Source organism: Lates calcarifer, linkage group LG21 (genome assembly GCF_001640805.2).
Source record: "Lates calcarifer isolate ASB-BC8 linkage group LG21, TLL_Latcal_v3, whole genome shotgun sequence".
Lineage (NCBI taxonomy): Eukaryota > Metazoa > Chordata > Actinopteri > Centropomidae > Lates > Lates calcarifer.
In genome coordinates, this window is record NC_066853.1 from 14,720,607 (window position 1) to 14,735,410 (window position 14,804).

Consider the following 14,804-nt stretch of genomic DNA (forward strand, 5'->3'; position numbering starts at 1 on the left):
TGAGCTCCAGCCTTGGCAAAATAAAATCTTCATCACCTGCTCCATCAGTGTGAGACCAACAAAATGTCCAGCTGGGTGGTCACATTTACTCCAGCTCAACAGTCATGCACAATGAACACATAATAAATTGACACTTGATTCATTCCTGTCTTAACTGAGGCCTGGAGCCTTTCCCAACATGCATTAGGTGGGGAGCAGGTAAACCGCCTGAGTCAGTTGTCAGTCAGGACTAACACAGATAGACAGATGCTCACATGCATACCTGTGGGAAAGCTGGAGTCTCTAATCCACCTGATGTGTGTCACTGGATGCAAACACAGAGGAAACCCACATGGAGGCAGAGATAACATGCAGACTGTACACACACAGGAGCGCACAACCACACTGCAACGTCTCATCTGCTAATGTACTGTTTAAAAAACAGCACAGGGAGCTCACACATCCAAAATATCTCCTATCTTTATCAAAAACCCTTGTCAAATCCATTGTTTTACTAGCAAAGCTTTGGACGTGTTGGTAGATGGATTTACTTTGGGACAGAGCCAGGCTGGCTGTTTCCCTCTGTTTCCAGTCTTTTTGCTAAGCTAAGCTAACCACCCGCTGGTTGTATACAGTAGTTTCATATTTACCATACAGACAAGACAAAAGTATTGATGGTCTCATCTACCGGCAAGAAAGCAAATAAGTGTATTTCCCAAAATGTCAAACTCTTACACACTACATTGATCCTTTATTTGTTTCTGCCATAAATGTCTATTTAAAAATGGTAACATTGCTTACTGGAATAAAATTTTCAGATCATGCACCCCATTGCAGCACAGCATTTGTTATCTGTGTTTCAAATTACAGTTTCAAAAAAAAAAAAAAAAAATCATATGCCACCTCTCTCATTAAGGTTTGGTTGTTCTTGGAAAGAGAACAACCAAACCTTAACAGAAACCAACCTTATCAGTTGGTACCAAACAGGATGTAAGCTGCTTGTACGGCTTCAAAAACAGACGATTTGTCCATCCTATCACCCGACCTCCTCCTCAAGATGTTTTGCTGTGCTACAACCTCACACTACTGCCTTCCTCTGACTGACATTAGTCAATATTTTCCACACAAAGTCATTTGTAAGGAAAATGTAAAAATAGGTCATTTTACTAGAGGTGTTCAGGAAATGTCAGATGTCAAAAAAAAAAAAGTGAAACGTTCAGTGAATCAGTAGCCTTTAGCGGTGGAGTTCCTCGCTGGTGACTGAGAGCGTTGTTTTCGGGTCAACTGTGATTCACAGTACATTAATTCTCATAACAACCTTCAACAGCCATCACCTGATAACTTTGTCATAAATAACAGGCTGCTAAGCTATTGACCTTTGCGCAATGCTTATATAGACTAGTTTTGTACTGAACTGAATGTAACATAACTTGGACCAAAAACATACAACTGAATTGACAGAGTCAATCAGTGCCAAACAGTGGTCAATGTGAACTGTGATGCATTCACTTACAATGATGTGACCTCTTAGTTTAAGGGGGAAAAATGACTTTATGTGTTTGACCTTACAACCAGAACTGTCATTTTTCAGGTGATGACAGTTTTAAAAAATAGTTTTTCAGAGTTTCTTGTTTTGATTTTTATAGCTTTTCTGTCTAATTCCTGACTTCCTGCTTATACACTGAAGTCCTTAGTGACACAGGCAATGATGATGGCACCAAGCGAGATGAATTCAGATATACTCTAAATACTTTTTAAAGCCAACTAATATGACAAAACCTATGTGGAAGAAGTCAAAGATATTTCGGTATACCGTCTTATTAGCGACATAAAAGGTTAGGGAACACTGGGAAATGATGAGCAAAAAAAAGGGAAAACACACACTCTTTTCTCACAGTCACTCATTTCACCTAATTAAGAGCGTTCTAAGCAGCGCTCAAGTCACCAGTGCTACAAATGGGTTCCCAGGTTCCCAAGGGGCACAGAGTGTAGAGCAGCACCGGAATAAAAATAAACACATGACAACTGCAGCATGATAATGCATTCACCGAAGATGCTACAGGGGGCTCCCCAAGTGGAGGAGTTCAGCACTGACATCAAAGGAGGGAACTGAAGCCAGTGAGTGTGTGTGTGTGTGTGTGTGTGTGTGTGTGTGCATCCGTGTAAGCATTTGTGTATGTGGGTTTTATGTGCACATTCAGTAGCTATATATTGATGTTGACTGCTCCTGCGATGTTCAAGCTCCTTCTCTCTTCCTCCCAAAGCCAGGCTGGACGACTATGAGTGGATTGAGATACAGTATCTTTGGCAGCAGAGCCAGACTGCCATGCAAACTGTCTGATCTCAGCCGTTTCACAAGAAATGTTAGAGAGAAGCCACAACTGCCTGCCCGCCTGCCCGGTGCTTCATTTCAGGACACAGGAGAGGCCTACAAGTGCTGGCTACGTAACTAAGTGGACCGAGCTTACGGGTAGCTCATTAACTGCTGAGTGAATGGATAGAAATGAAATAAAAGCCAGTAGTTACGGACAATTTGCTCTCTGTTTCGCACTTAGATACAGGTACACAGAGTACTCTAAATGGACTTTCAAACTGCTCAGCTGCAGCTTTGTAAGGATAATAGCCTAAAGAATCCCAGTAGGTTTTAGAAGCTGATGTTTTAAAGTCTCATACTTTGTGGTTAATGCAAGAAAAAATGCAATGTACTGGCAGCTGAGTCAACACACAGGCAGATATTGTAATTTGTCTTTGGTGAAATTCCATGTAAATCCAAATTATGGTACTTCAGGAGCAAGTGGAAAAGATACAACATTTAAAAGGAGAGGAGAGCTTAAAGGACTTTGTATTATTTCAGCTACCAATGTTTCAGTACCAATACCAAAACAATAGCTTAATTTGAGAAATTTGCCGAACTGAAAGAGTCTAAAATTGGCACAACGCATTGAATCAGGAACTACCTGATGCAACAGATACATTTCAGTCTGTACCAGTGAAGTGTTGAGGTTTGATACCCAGCCCTAATGAGAAAAGGAGGAGACAAGATTGAAAATAACAAGAAATGGTATGAAAAAAGAGAAGAGCTGAAAGGATGTGAACGTGTTCCCTCCCCTGGTGTCTGTTAGCTGTTTCTCTGCCCTGAAGCGACAGAAAGGGAGAGGCAGAGACAAAAGGGGGGGGGGGGTTAGAAGAGAGAGGGAACGTGCTGAGATTCATCATCATCAGTACAGGAGGGACACATGAGGAAAAGCACATTTTACATGGAAAAGCCATTTCCTCCATGTGGAGGAGATTAGCAGCCACGCATGCTCCCCGCAAACCTTCACCACTCTCCCTCCGTCATTTTCTCTCTCAGCAAGGGCTCGTGCAACTCGTCTCATAGCACAAGTGTTGACAAAATGAAAAAAGGGGGGGGGGGGCTCTTGTCCACTGAGGCTCGCAGGGGCCCTCCTCCTCCTCCTCATCCTCACACCCCAATGCTCTCATACAGAAAGACACACACAAACCTCTGGCCCTGCAAGGGGAGAACACTGACAGCTTGACACATCCTGCTTTTTAAGTGCCGGGGATGCACCATATTTTTTGACAGCGTACGGCGGAGAGCAAAAAGGGGGACCGCTCTAAACACCCAGGGACCGGCTGGGGCTTCTAAGTTGCCATCAACCCCCCCCCCCCCAAGAAAAAAAACCCTGACCTGCCCTGGGTTTTCAAGAGTCTCCTGTTTCTTGCTGAAGCCAACGACAATCCAGCCCACCTTCTAGTCTACTGAGCTGTGGCATGTGTGTGTGGTCTGTGAGGTCTGCCAAGATCCTCACGCATCTTCTCGCCAAGACGGTGACAAAACCTGTAAACATTTCAGGGATGGTTAGGTTTCTGTGAGCAGTGCAGAGGATGCTGGGTTGCAAAAAGATGTGGCACACCCACACCTATGTGCTACATGGACTGGTGGGGGGGCGGGCAGGTCCTGTCAAATCTACAAATTAAGAGGCTTTTCTGCCCCCTGGTGACAAGTACAACGGGTCTTTTTCAGCACCAGGGACAGCCCCCCCCCTCCTGCCCACCCTGCTGCTCCACTGCTGCTCCTCATCAAGACCTCTCATATAAACTGACAAAAAAATGTCACCAGTTTACACATACATATAAAAATAAATCGACTGAGTGATGTTATGTAATTAATTCGGACGTTTTGTGCCTATAATGTCGATAAACAGTAATTATTGCACAATGGATCCTTAATGCAAAATGACAACCCTCAATTAAGATTCCTTTCTCAAGTGTTTGTAGCAGCGTGGGTGATGAAATTTCTCCACAACAACAAGCGCAGTGGAGAAATTACGCATGGGCTTCAGGTTGTTTGCAGTGTGGGGCTAATAGGCATCTAAAGGAATGCGTGCACCACACAGAGTGCTCTTCTCCAGACGAGACAGAAAAAGACGAAATAACCAAAACGAGCAGAATCTTTGAGGTGTGTGTGTGTGGGGGGGGGGGGGGTCACTCACCCTTCTCCAAACTGAGATTTCTGCAAACTTCAAGTTCTGCCATTTAGGGACCGGAGCTGTTGGTCTCACAAGGTCCCTCCATGCGCTTCTGACATCATGTTTATCCCCTAGTTGTCAGTCAGTTTGAAATGCCATCAAACACATGCCCGATTAGTCCGTTTCTCCACCATGATTGGATGTTCACGTGAGGCGAGCCATGATGCCCAAGTGTCACTTTTTCTATCCCTCCAAAAAAAAAAAAAAGATGTAAAGACGAGCCCAGAGAAAAAAAAACTGCTCCTCGGCACCTGTCTCCTCCAGTGTGCGGTCTGCAGAGTGGGACTCACAAAACCATCTCACATCACCACAGCCTCTGTCCGCACATCGTCTCCTCTTTCCAGGCGCAACACAGACGCCAAAAAAAAAAAAAAAAAAAAAAACGATAAGCCTCACACGCTTGATGGACCGTCGGAGAGTGGTTGTTAATAAGCAAGAGCTTAAGACTGGCGTGGGATGAGCGAGGGTGAATGATAGCGCGCGGAGCAGTGCATGGCTTAACCAGCAGAGTTGGATATTTCATCAGCTTTCACTCGACGGTCTGCTGCAGCTGGTTGGCGACAGTTTTGAATTCCCCACCAAACTGAACTCGTGCCACATTCGCCTGCTTGTTTGTTTGTGTGTGTGTGTGTGTGTGTGTGTGTGTTTTCTCCAGCTATTCTTCGGGGTATCTCCTTAGGAAAAAAAAAGAGGCACCATTGCGCAGGGATGCCTGTTCTGACCCACTTTACGCTCTCTCTCTCGCTCTCTCTCGCTGTGTGTGTGTGTGTGTGTGTGTGTGTGTTTGTCTCCGTCAGTTTGCGTATCAATTCTGTCTCAAAGACACAACAGAGAACAGGCTTAATGAAATATGAGCGTGCGTCTGCAGTGCACGCACCGGAGCTCCGAGTGCAAACAAAGAGGGACAGAGGAACAGAGAGGAGCAAGTTCTCTGTAAATGTCAAACAATAGGTTTTCTCTTTTTTAAATCGTGTGTGTGTGTGTGTGTGTGTGTGTGTGTGTAACCAGCCTGGAGTGTATCATCCTTGTTGAGTCATTTCCCTAATGAAAGTTTTGGTCAACCTGGAGCTTCATTGGTCCACGTTAATGCTATTTAATTTAGGATTGCAGGAGACAATTATGGAGTGACCGCGCGCGCGCGCGCACACACACACACACACACACACAGCTTCACGCGCATACACGCACGTACAGCTGCGTTCAAACACTAAGAGCCAGAGGCAGAGGTTACCAAATCGATTAGCGCTGTCTGGAGGAGCAAAAAGACATGACTGAACACCAGTGTCACCCTCAGTATGTCTTCGTGCGCGTGTGCGCTTGTGTGTGTATTCCCCCGCGTGCCCTGTGTATTAGCAGGTACCTGAGGGTTTCCACTGATTGCTCACTTTGATTTAAGTGTAAATCTCTCTTCATCCACACCTGCCTGATCACAAGACTGGGTTTCCACACCCCCACCCTCCTCACACACTGATTCATGTACCTTGGCCAAACAAAAATCATCAGCCACTCTGTCATTCAGAAAAGACAGGGAAACAACCAGGAGGAAAGGGAAAGAGGCAGAGCAAAGCGAAGTCATGTGGAAAAACAATCGAGGACAGAAGAGAAGAGGGGGAATATGTTTTCGAAATGGTTCTGACTGACAAGAAAGGACAAAATGTCAGAGACATGGAGGAATAAACACAGGCAGAGATCAACAGGATCTCTAGTCTGGTGAAGATACAACAGATACAGTTCACTCCCAGACAGTTTGCTCTGTTTCTCTTCCCTTTTTCTCTCTGGAAAACTTCATGGCAGCTTGAGCAGAACTGCAGGCAATGAAATTAGTATCAGGTTATTTTATCTTGTTAGAAATGGATTAGAAGGGGTGGAAGTCTGGTGCAAGCTCACTGTAATGGGACTTTACGAAAATGTAAAATCCTCATTATATGCTCAGCAGGCTGTTCATTTTCATTTTCACAACATTAATTTACCTCAGATTCTGGAAGAAAAGTCAACTTTGGCTTGAAAAAAAATGCATTTACAAAGAAAAATGAGTGGGAAAAAAATGAGTGAAATCCTCATAAATGGAATAATATCTTAATTTCTAAGCATGACAGGAGGGGGGAACAGACACTTGTGTTTACTCTCTGCATCAATCCTGTGAAGTCGAGTCTGAATTCTACTGCAGTTCACTGACAAGCAGAAAGCACCCACGCCTGCAAACGGTCTGCTGGCATGGGATACGGACTCTGGCTGTAGTTAGTCAAGGAGAGGCTTTAAGTGGTCTGTCTGCTGTAAGTGTGACAGCCACAGAGGCAGACCCCATGCACGACAGATTTGTCATGGATTCGTCTGGCGGATCCGTCACCGCCTGGAAACTCATAAATCAAGCTCAAACTGATGCTATTGCACATCTGGATTCAGCCTGAAGGAGGGTGAAAAGGAAGAGTGCACTATTTCCTGTGGTTTATTAAACAGCATCTGATATCATACTGGCATAAACAGATATGCGGATATATTATGTGTCAGGGTACTCAAGTTGATGGATGCAGACAAGCAGAAAAAGAACACACACACACACCCTCTTGTATGTGCTGGATGATGGAAGAGGTATGTGGGGTTTCTCTTTTTTCCTTTTTTTCTTTTTTTTTCTTCAGCTTTTACATATTTGGCTCCACCGTATGAGCAGTAATGTATATGAATCACTCAAGAGAAGCATGTAACAATCAGGTGATGCAGAGATGTGAAAAACACAATAGCCAGTCTGAGTGAGGTTCTGTTCACAGTTTTTCAGTGGTACGCAGAGGGTTTTGTGCACCACAGTAACCAGCAATAAGGTTTCACTGATGTCTCAATACTGTATCTTTGCTGTGCTGTCTGCAACCAGAAAGCCGGAGAATTTCAGGCATATAAGTGGAGACGAGTCTCCCTCTACTGTTCATTTCCATGACATACAGTTATCTGCATCAGACTGTATCATTCTGTATTCCTACCATTATATAATTCCTTTGTGTGTGTTTGTGTGTGTGATATTTACCGTGAAAGGTGCTGTTGTCTGTGAGGAAGTGCCGACGGTACTGTGGCTCCCCTTTCCTGTTCACCACCCAGGAGCTCATGATGTGAGGAGGAGGAGGAGGACGAGGACAAACAACTGGACGACCTATAAAGGAGAGGAGAACTGAATAGTGCTGTCCAAACATTTATCAGGTAGTAAATTCATCTAAAATTTAGGTTGCGACTTGTGCTATGAGCCAACTCACAAAATCCAAAGACAAACAGCCCAATGTTGCAGTGCAACAGGAGAAAAGTGGTTCACAGGAGGAATGAACCCAGTTTGTTTTAAAGATGGGAAAAACAACAAGATTTCCTTCTGCACAGAGAGAGGACAAGAGGCAAAAAGTTTGGGATTTTGCAAACTAAACATTTCAATTTGATTAAACATGGAAACACTAAATGTGTTACTAATGAAAAACTATGCCTGACCCTCTCTGTGCTATTAACTTTAACTGCATCTGGACGTGGAAAAAATGTGGTGTCAAACTTTAGAGAGTTAGGAGTTTAATATAGTTAGAACTGATTAACCATTACAATTACACACAATTTTATTTTTAAATAATGTGAAAAGAGGACAAATTATGCAAGACACATTTTCAGAGTTATGTAAGCAAACATCCCCGGGAGTATTGCAATTACACACTTCATATACAGTGTCTCAGCAGTTTGTTGGAGATCACAGAAATTCATCTGCATTTCGTTGCATCTTGTAGGCCTGCAGTACATGTCCGTGTTTTGCTTTTATTTTGAAATTTCTTCTTTTTTGGCAATGGAAGTACAACCACTGCTCACTGTGTGGTGTGAGATTCAGATTTCTTAAGAAATTGTACCATTAACGTGATCGCAATCAACATTTAATTGAATTAAATCAATGAAAGTGACATCTTGTAGCTATATAGGCTCGACCATGAAAACATTCTCTGATCCTCCTCCTCACTAAACTGCCCGGTGCGATCCCTTTGTCAGTGTTTTTGTCTCCTTTGAATCTCTACCTCTATTTCTCAACATGTGTTAATCATTTATCTTCTTTCTGTTTCACCTCACCATTATTCCCGGATTCCCAATTTTCCACTACTTCCTCCTGATCACTTTTCATTCCTACCTCTGCTAGCCTCACTGCTTAGTGTTTCCCCACCTGTTGCTTGTCTGTCTGTCCTGATTTACTGCTTCCCAACAAACACTCTCTCTCTTTCTCTCCCTCTCTCTTTCTCTCTCTCTCTCTCACACACACACACGCAAGAGATGTAAAGATCTGGACAGGCTCGGAGCCTCTGGGACAGTTATTGGCGTCTGGTGCCGGCTGTCCTGAGGAGAGGCGACTGTCTGGTTGAACATGTCGAGCTCGTGGGTCAAGTATCTTTGAGGTGAAAGTACTTCCCTGTGACCCTGCCACCGCCTCACTTTAGGCTTTGAATGTATGGTATTTATGACAGACCACATGGACACAGACTCACTTCCTATGTTAATATGACATTCATCACATCTGTGTTCATTGCACAGAACTGAGCCACCATGGAAAACTGTGATGTAAATGTAATTTAATACCAAAATCATAGTGTTTTATTATGCAAAAAATCTCTAAATTCTTTTGACTAAAGTAATAATAGACTTTTGATAACTGGTAATATTTTATTATGATTGATTAAACATTAAGCAGTATTGTATTATTGCACTGGTGCTGGTACAGGTTGTTAACTTTCCAAGAAATATTAGAATTTACGAGATTTTCTGCAAAAAATAAAATAAAAACAAAACACAAAAGCAAAAATATGTTTAAAAAAATGTACTTTTTTAATAAGACATTGAGAAAACACTATACTGAATGTGCTTGAAGATAACAAAAACAAGTTTAAAAAGTGAAGATGGGCCTATATATCAGCTGACGTTATAATCAGTGCATTCTGATGTCATCTTTTCTGCTTTACAGTAACATAGGGTTGAAAACTGTAATGCCATAAGTACAGACAGTTATCTGATGCTTTTGTTCATAGCCATTAGACTGCGCTTCACCTTATGTGTGCAAGGCCTCTCAGCTGCTCTGAACTCACTGCAGAGCATGGCCCCTTGTGGCTCAGTGCTTAATTATAGAATAATGTTTCCAAATTACTGTTTGATTTCATAACAGAGTCCAAATTAGAGATAGGAGCCGAGCAGAGGTAGATGACTGGGGACATTGTTTGAGCAGCTGTGGCACATCAGGTCGTGATACAGCTAAATTATATGAAGCTACCATAAACACTGAAGTCATGTGGTGAGAAGTCACCGGAGTGTACAAGTCAGCAAACATTATAAATACTGTGCAGAGATAAGCAGTAAAATAATATGATCATAGCGCAGCGACTATGATGCTGATGCATTGAATATTTCTGTCAGTAATTTGTATTTTTAAGACACTGACACAAAAATAGCTGCTGGAAATTCTGAAAGAAACAGGCTCTTACAGCATTGGTTGTAATGTATTAATATAAACTACTACTGCTGTTTGTATACTGAGCCTGTATTCACCAGTGATAGCCAAAAAAGACCAGTATCATCAAATTAAAAGAACAGTTTGACATTCTGGAAATTGATGAGTTAGATGAGAAGAATGACACCACTCTCATGTTTGTCCATGAAGTGTGAAGCCACACTCTCAGCAGCTAGTTAGCTTAGCATGCTGAAAACTAGAATTACCACCTCATAGTTGTATGCCTCAACCAACCAGTCAAGTTACAGGAAATTTTGTCACAGACTCCCCTTCTGGTCCTGAGTTACAGCGTTGAATAATGGCCAGAAAATTTTGTCGTAATTAGCTTGAACAAATTCTTACGTTATGGCCAAAAACATGTTTTGAGAGGTCACAGTGGCCTTGATCTTTGACCTTTAGCCACCGAAATCGAATCGCTTCATCCTTGAGTCCAAGTGAATTTTCATACCAAATTTGAAGAAACCCCCTCACGGTGTTCCTGAGGTATCGTGTTCATGATAATGGGACAGACAGATGGACAACCTGAAAACATAACGCCTCTGGCCATGGCTGGAGGCAAATCAAGGGCAAAGAGCCAGCCTGGTTCTGTTATAAGGCAGCACAACTCACCTTCCAGCACCTCAAAAGCTCACTAATAAACACACTGTATCCACACAGACTATGGTAATCTCTCCAGAAACATAAGTATAAAAATGATACATGGTTTTACGGGGGTTACATGCAAGACTATTTCTTGGCTTGAGTCGTCTCACTAAGCAAGGACACAAATGTCAAACTATACCTTTATTTATAACAACAGGTTTAAAAAACAACTACATGGTTTATAAACTGAACCACGTGTGCATTAGTGCATGGGTGATTTTTTGTGAGTGTGTGTGTGTGTGTGTGTGTCATGGTCATGTCGTGCATGTTAGTAAGATGACTCTGCTCCTCCTCTTCTAACTGCGTGTAACACTAGTAGCCTTCTCATCTATAGGAGTGCCCAAACCTCAGGGAAATACAGTCTGCTCTTTCCTGTCAGTCTGCTGTCCATGCAATGCCAATGCAGAAGAATCCTCTTCTTATCTAACTGAGTTACCATTAGTATGTTTCACCCTCTGACCGTGAGGGTGATATTGTGTCTTTAAAGTCCAAAAACAATATTAGAGAGCATGCAGGTCTTTGGCACTGCAATCAGATGTTTTTGAAAGGAAAAGTTGATGATAATCAGTCCTTTAAGTTAACAGGAAGATACCATTTTCAGTGACAACCAAACAGATCTCAGCATAAAACACTTAATCTGCTAACCACCTTGTTTACAACCCATCTGATGACATAACTGCTTCTGCTTTTTATCCCATGTCTTGGGTTTTTAAGTATCCTGTACGAGTTTGGTTTTGCTAAGGATGAGTCACGTTTCGCTACAGTTAACTTAAAGGTTTTGTGTATTGTTTTCATTATTTAAAGGAGGTTTGAGCTAATAATTTGAATGATAAAGACCAACAACATGCAAGTGCTTACCACCACATCAGAGCTGTGGGCTAATATTTGCATGTAAATTGAGATAATAACAGAGCAGTGCATCTTTTGAAATAATGTTTGAGATAGTTATGTCTCAGTAATTATCTTATAAATATAGGAGTACAAACTACAGTTACTGTCCAACTTAAAATGTCCTTTAAATGTACCTCGAAATGAAGAGAAGAATTAAAGCCATGTTATGTACACTGTTACCGCTGCCCTACAACGTAATGAGCTGACCAATCAGATATCCCAGACACAATCTTAAAGCTGGCATTATTACTGGCAAAATGATCAAATAAGACCCATGTTCAGTTTAAAGTGGCATGAATCACCTCTCACATACAATATGAGCATCCAACAATGGCCCTCTCATGACATGCAGACACAAAGAAAGCAGCATCTGTCACTCCATACTGACACATGCCAGATAGCACTCTACTTGGACATTTATAATGAGACATACAATAGCTGTTCTATTTTACTTGATGTGACCAGCTGCTATAAATGTTGGGTGATTATCAGTCATGTTGAGAATAAAATCAAATCTGCATAATGTTTCTCAATGATCTCAATTTGATCACAGCAGTTACCATCTTTGTATGTGTGTATATACATGCAAGTGTAAATTCATGTGTTGTAGGTTTTTATTTTGATCACACTTCATAATGACAACCACATACCTCCCTTGAACTTGTAAATACAATTGTCTGGGTAAACACAAGCATAGGCACAGGCTCATACACAGCACAGTTATGTTACTCTGTAAGTATCTCCCTTAACTACAAATCAATTGGGAAGGCTTGGGGTCCTAATGGCATACAGCCTGTAAACAACCTCGCTGTCCTACAGAGTCAATGAGTAGCTTGTAATTGCTTGTTAAGCAGTTATCAGAGCAGAGAGTAAACAGTCTTGGTATGCTGATGGCTAGACAGATAGTTTCATGGTACAGACTGAGTGCTCCCTGACTTATATAGAAGTGTAGGCTATATGGGCAATGTGGAAAATAAGAGGCATATTAATTCATATTGATTACTTAATGTAAGAATACTGTTATTTTGAAATACATAGTTGAAAACCTTGGAAATGCTTTCTATAAAATAAAGTGTGTTTGTGTTCTGGGCGTGTGTATGTTTGCGCTTTAAAGGTTGGGGTGGTCAGACATGGCCTTTCACATCAAAGGCTCACAGAGGGCATGTTTGGTGTATTACCACTGTTTAGGTGCCTTCTAACATTCAGTACACTGGATTATTGATTTATAGTCTGTTTCTATTGTTCTCTTAAGATTTTTTGTAATTAAAAGATTATGTTCTCGCTTGAGGTTTAAGCTCACCTACATGGAATACCATCATGCATCAAGACTACAACTAACAACTTCATTATTGATTCACTTTTCCAGTTTCCTGGATTAATTGATTGATTGTTTGATCTACAAAATATCTTAAAGCAGTGAAAAATGCAGAGCACAATTTCCCAGAGACTAGAATGACATCCAAATTGCTTGTTTTGTGTGATCAACTGTCAAAATTAGTTTAATAATTAGTTTTCGGATTGTTAACTAATTGATCAGTCAAGTCATGGTTTCAGCTTTCAAACCACCCAAGTTGTAACTTTTAAATTATCCAGCCTGTGCTGTTTCCGTGAGCCTTTGACCTGATGAGGAGACGGAGCGAACCTTGAGGCAGCGGAGTCACTGAGGGGTCAGCGTTGGGTTACAGAGGTGCAGGATAGGCAGTGAGGCTATCTGAGCATGTCAACATGTCAGCAAACAGAGGAATCTCATCTGCAAAACTGCTGCGAATCTTGTCCATAAGTAAGGCCAGAATACTGATATCATGATGTTTAAAAATGAAAGTCTCGAGAAAAGATGTTTACTGAACAGAATGAAAGAGTCAGAACCTTTTTTCAGTACACCCTAAAAGTATTATTCTAATCCAAAAGATGCTACTGATTATACTGTATGTACTTCAGTGTTACTGTATATAAACAGTGGTTGTGCATTTGGCCAGAATGTCAAGTACACATGTTGTTTTTCAAAAACTTTAAGAGCTCAGTCTTATTTGAACTATCATGTGTGCACATGTGAGCGGTAGAACGTGTGCGTGCGGTGGAGTCGTGTGGAGACGAGTTTACCGTGGAATTAAGGGGTGGGTGAGGTTGTTATTCAAACCCTGAGATCTATTTCAAGCAGAGACACCCCTGAACTCTCCCTCCTGTTCCCATCCTTTACTTTTACTCCAAGGTTTTAGAGTCAACCTGCGAGAGCTGCTCATTTTCTGTTGGAGTGAGAGAAGTTGGACAGAGCGAGTGACGAACACTGGACCAAGAGAATCCAGTACGTAGACAGTTTCCCATTTCAGCTTTTGTAAATGGTGTGTGATTGGCATCTGACATACAGTAGCACAGAGTGACAGCTTGTTCCTTTTACTAAATAATTTACTGAACGTTGTGTTGGAAAGTCACTCTGCTTTTATATTTCCGTCTTTCACACACCTACCACCACCGTTCGAGCTCTGGTACATGTATGCATTCGCAGTCCAGTTCATTCAATCCCAGACCGTTCACCCTCTGTCCCCCTGCCTTCCTTTCCACCAAGGAACTTCAATTATTCATGAGGGATCACAGCACCCACAAAGAGTCATGTTTCCACTCCTACAAACCTACACCAGCAAACTGATACACTGCTCACAATACTTCAAGTCACATAATAACAAGGGAGTCACTTTACGGCCAGTGCATTCCTTCACACACACACACACACACATACACACATAGCCTATAAAGTGCATGTGGGTGTGTGATGGAATAGTTACCCAGTGTTATAAGCCCTTACCAAGTGAGTGTTTATTGTGACAGCAGGTGAAACAACTAGCTGCCTCATTTAATTAAAGAAAAAACTACAGCAAGCTGAATTGACTCACCTGTCACTTCAGATACAGGCTTTACCAACTGACTGACAAAGACGCTCCTTGTATTAGATGTTGACAACACTCTGTAAGGTTTGTCACGCAGGAGCAGGCATGGAGAGTCACTCTGGTGTTTTCTGGGGGTTGCATCTCATTGAGGGGGGTCACACCAGCTCTCTGTCTCTTTAAATCTCTTTGTCTTTCACACCCGGCCAACTACACACAACCCCACTCAAATCAAATCAAAAAATCCCTAAGGACTCTGCCCTGGGAAGGGGGAGTGCCCCATCTCTTTCTCTCCAGGATGGCTACCGGCTGAGTGCAATAAAGGCCTTTGTTATGCTGCCCTGCTGCAAATCTCTGTTAAAGCACAATGGGCAAGGAGTG

The 14,804-nt window shown here is 42.1% G+C and overlaps 1 protein-coding gene across 1 annotated transcript in view; it reads right to left on the reverse strand.

The window, feature by feature from the left end:
* Window positions 1-14,804, reverse strand: part of plch1 (phospholipase C, eta 1) — a 57,946-nt gene that overhangs the window by 42,252 nt on the left and 890 nt on the right. Inside the window, 1 exon segment of the mRNA XM_018700427.2 lies at window positions 7,528-7,650. Coding sequence (XP_018555943.1) covers window positions 7,528-7,606 — 79 coding nt within the window. The 5' untranslated portion in view covers window positions 7,607-7,650.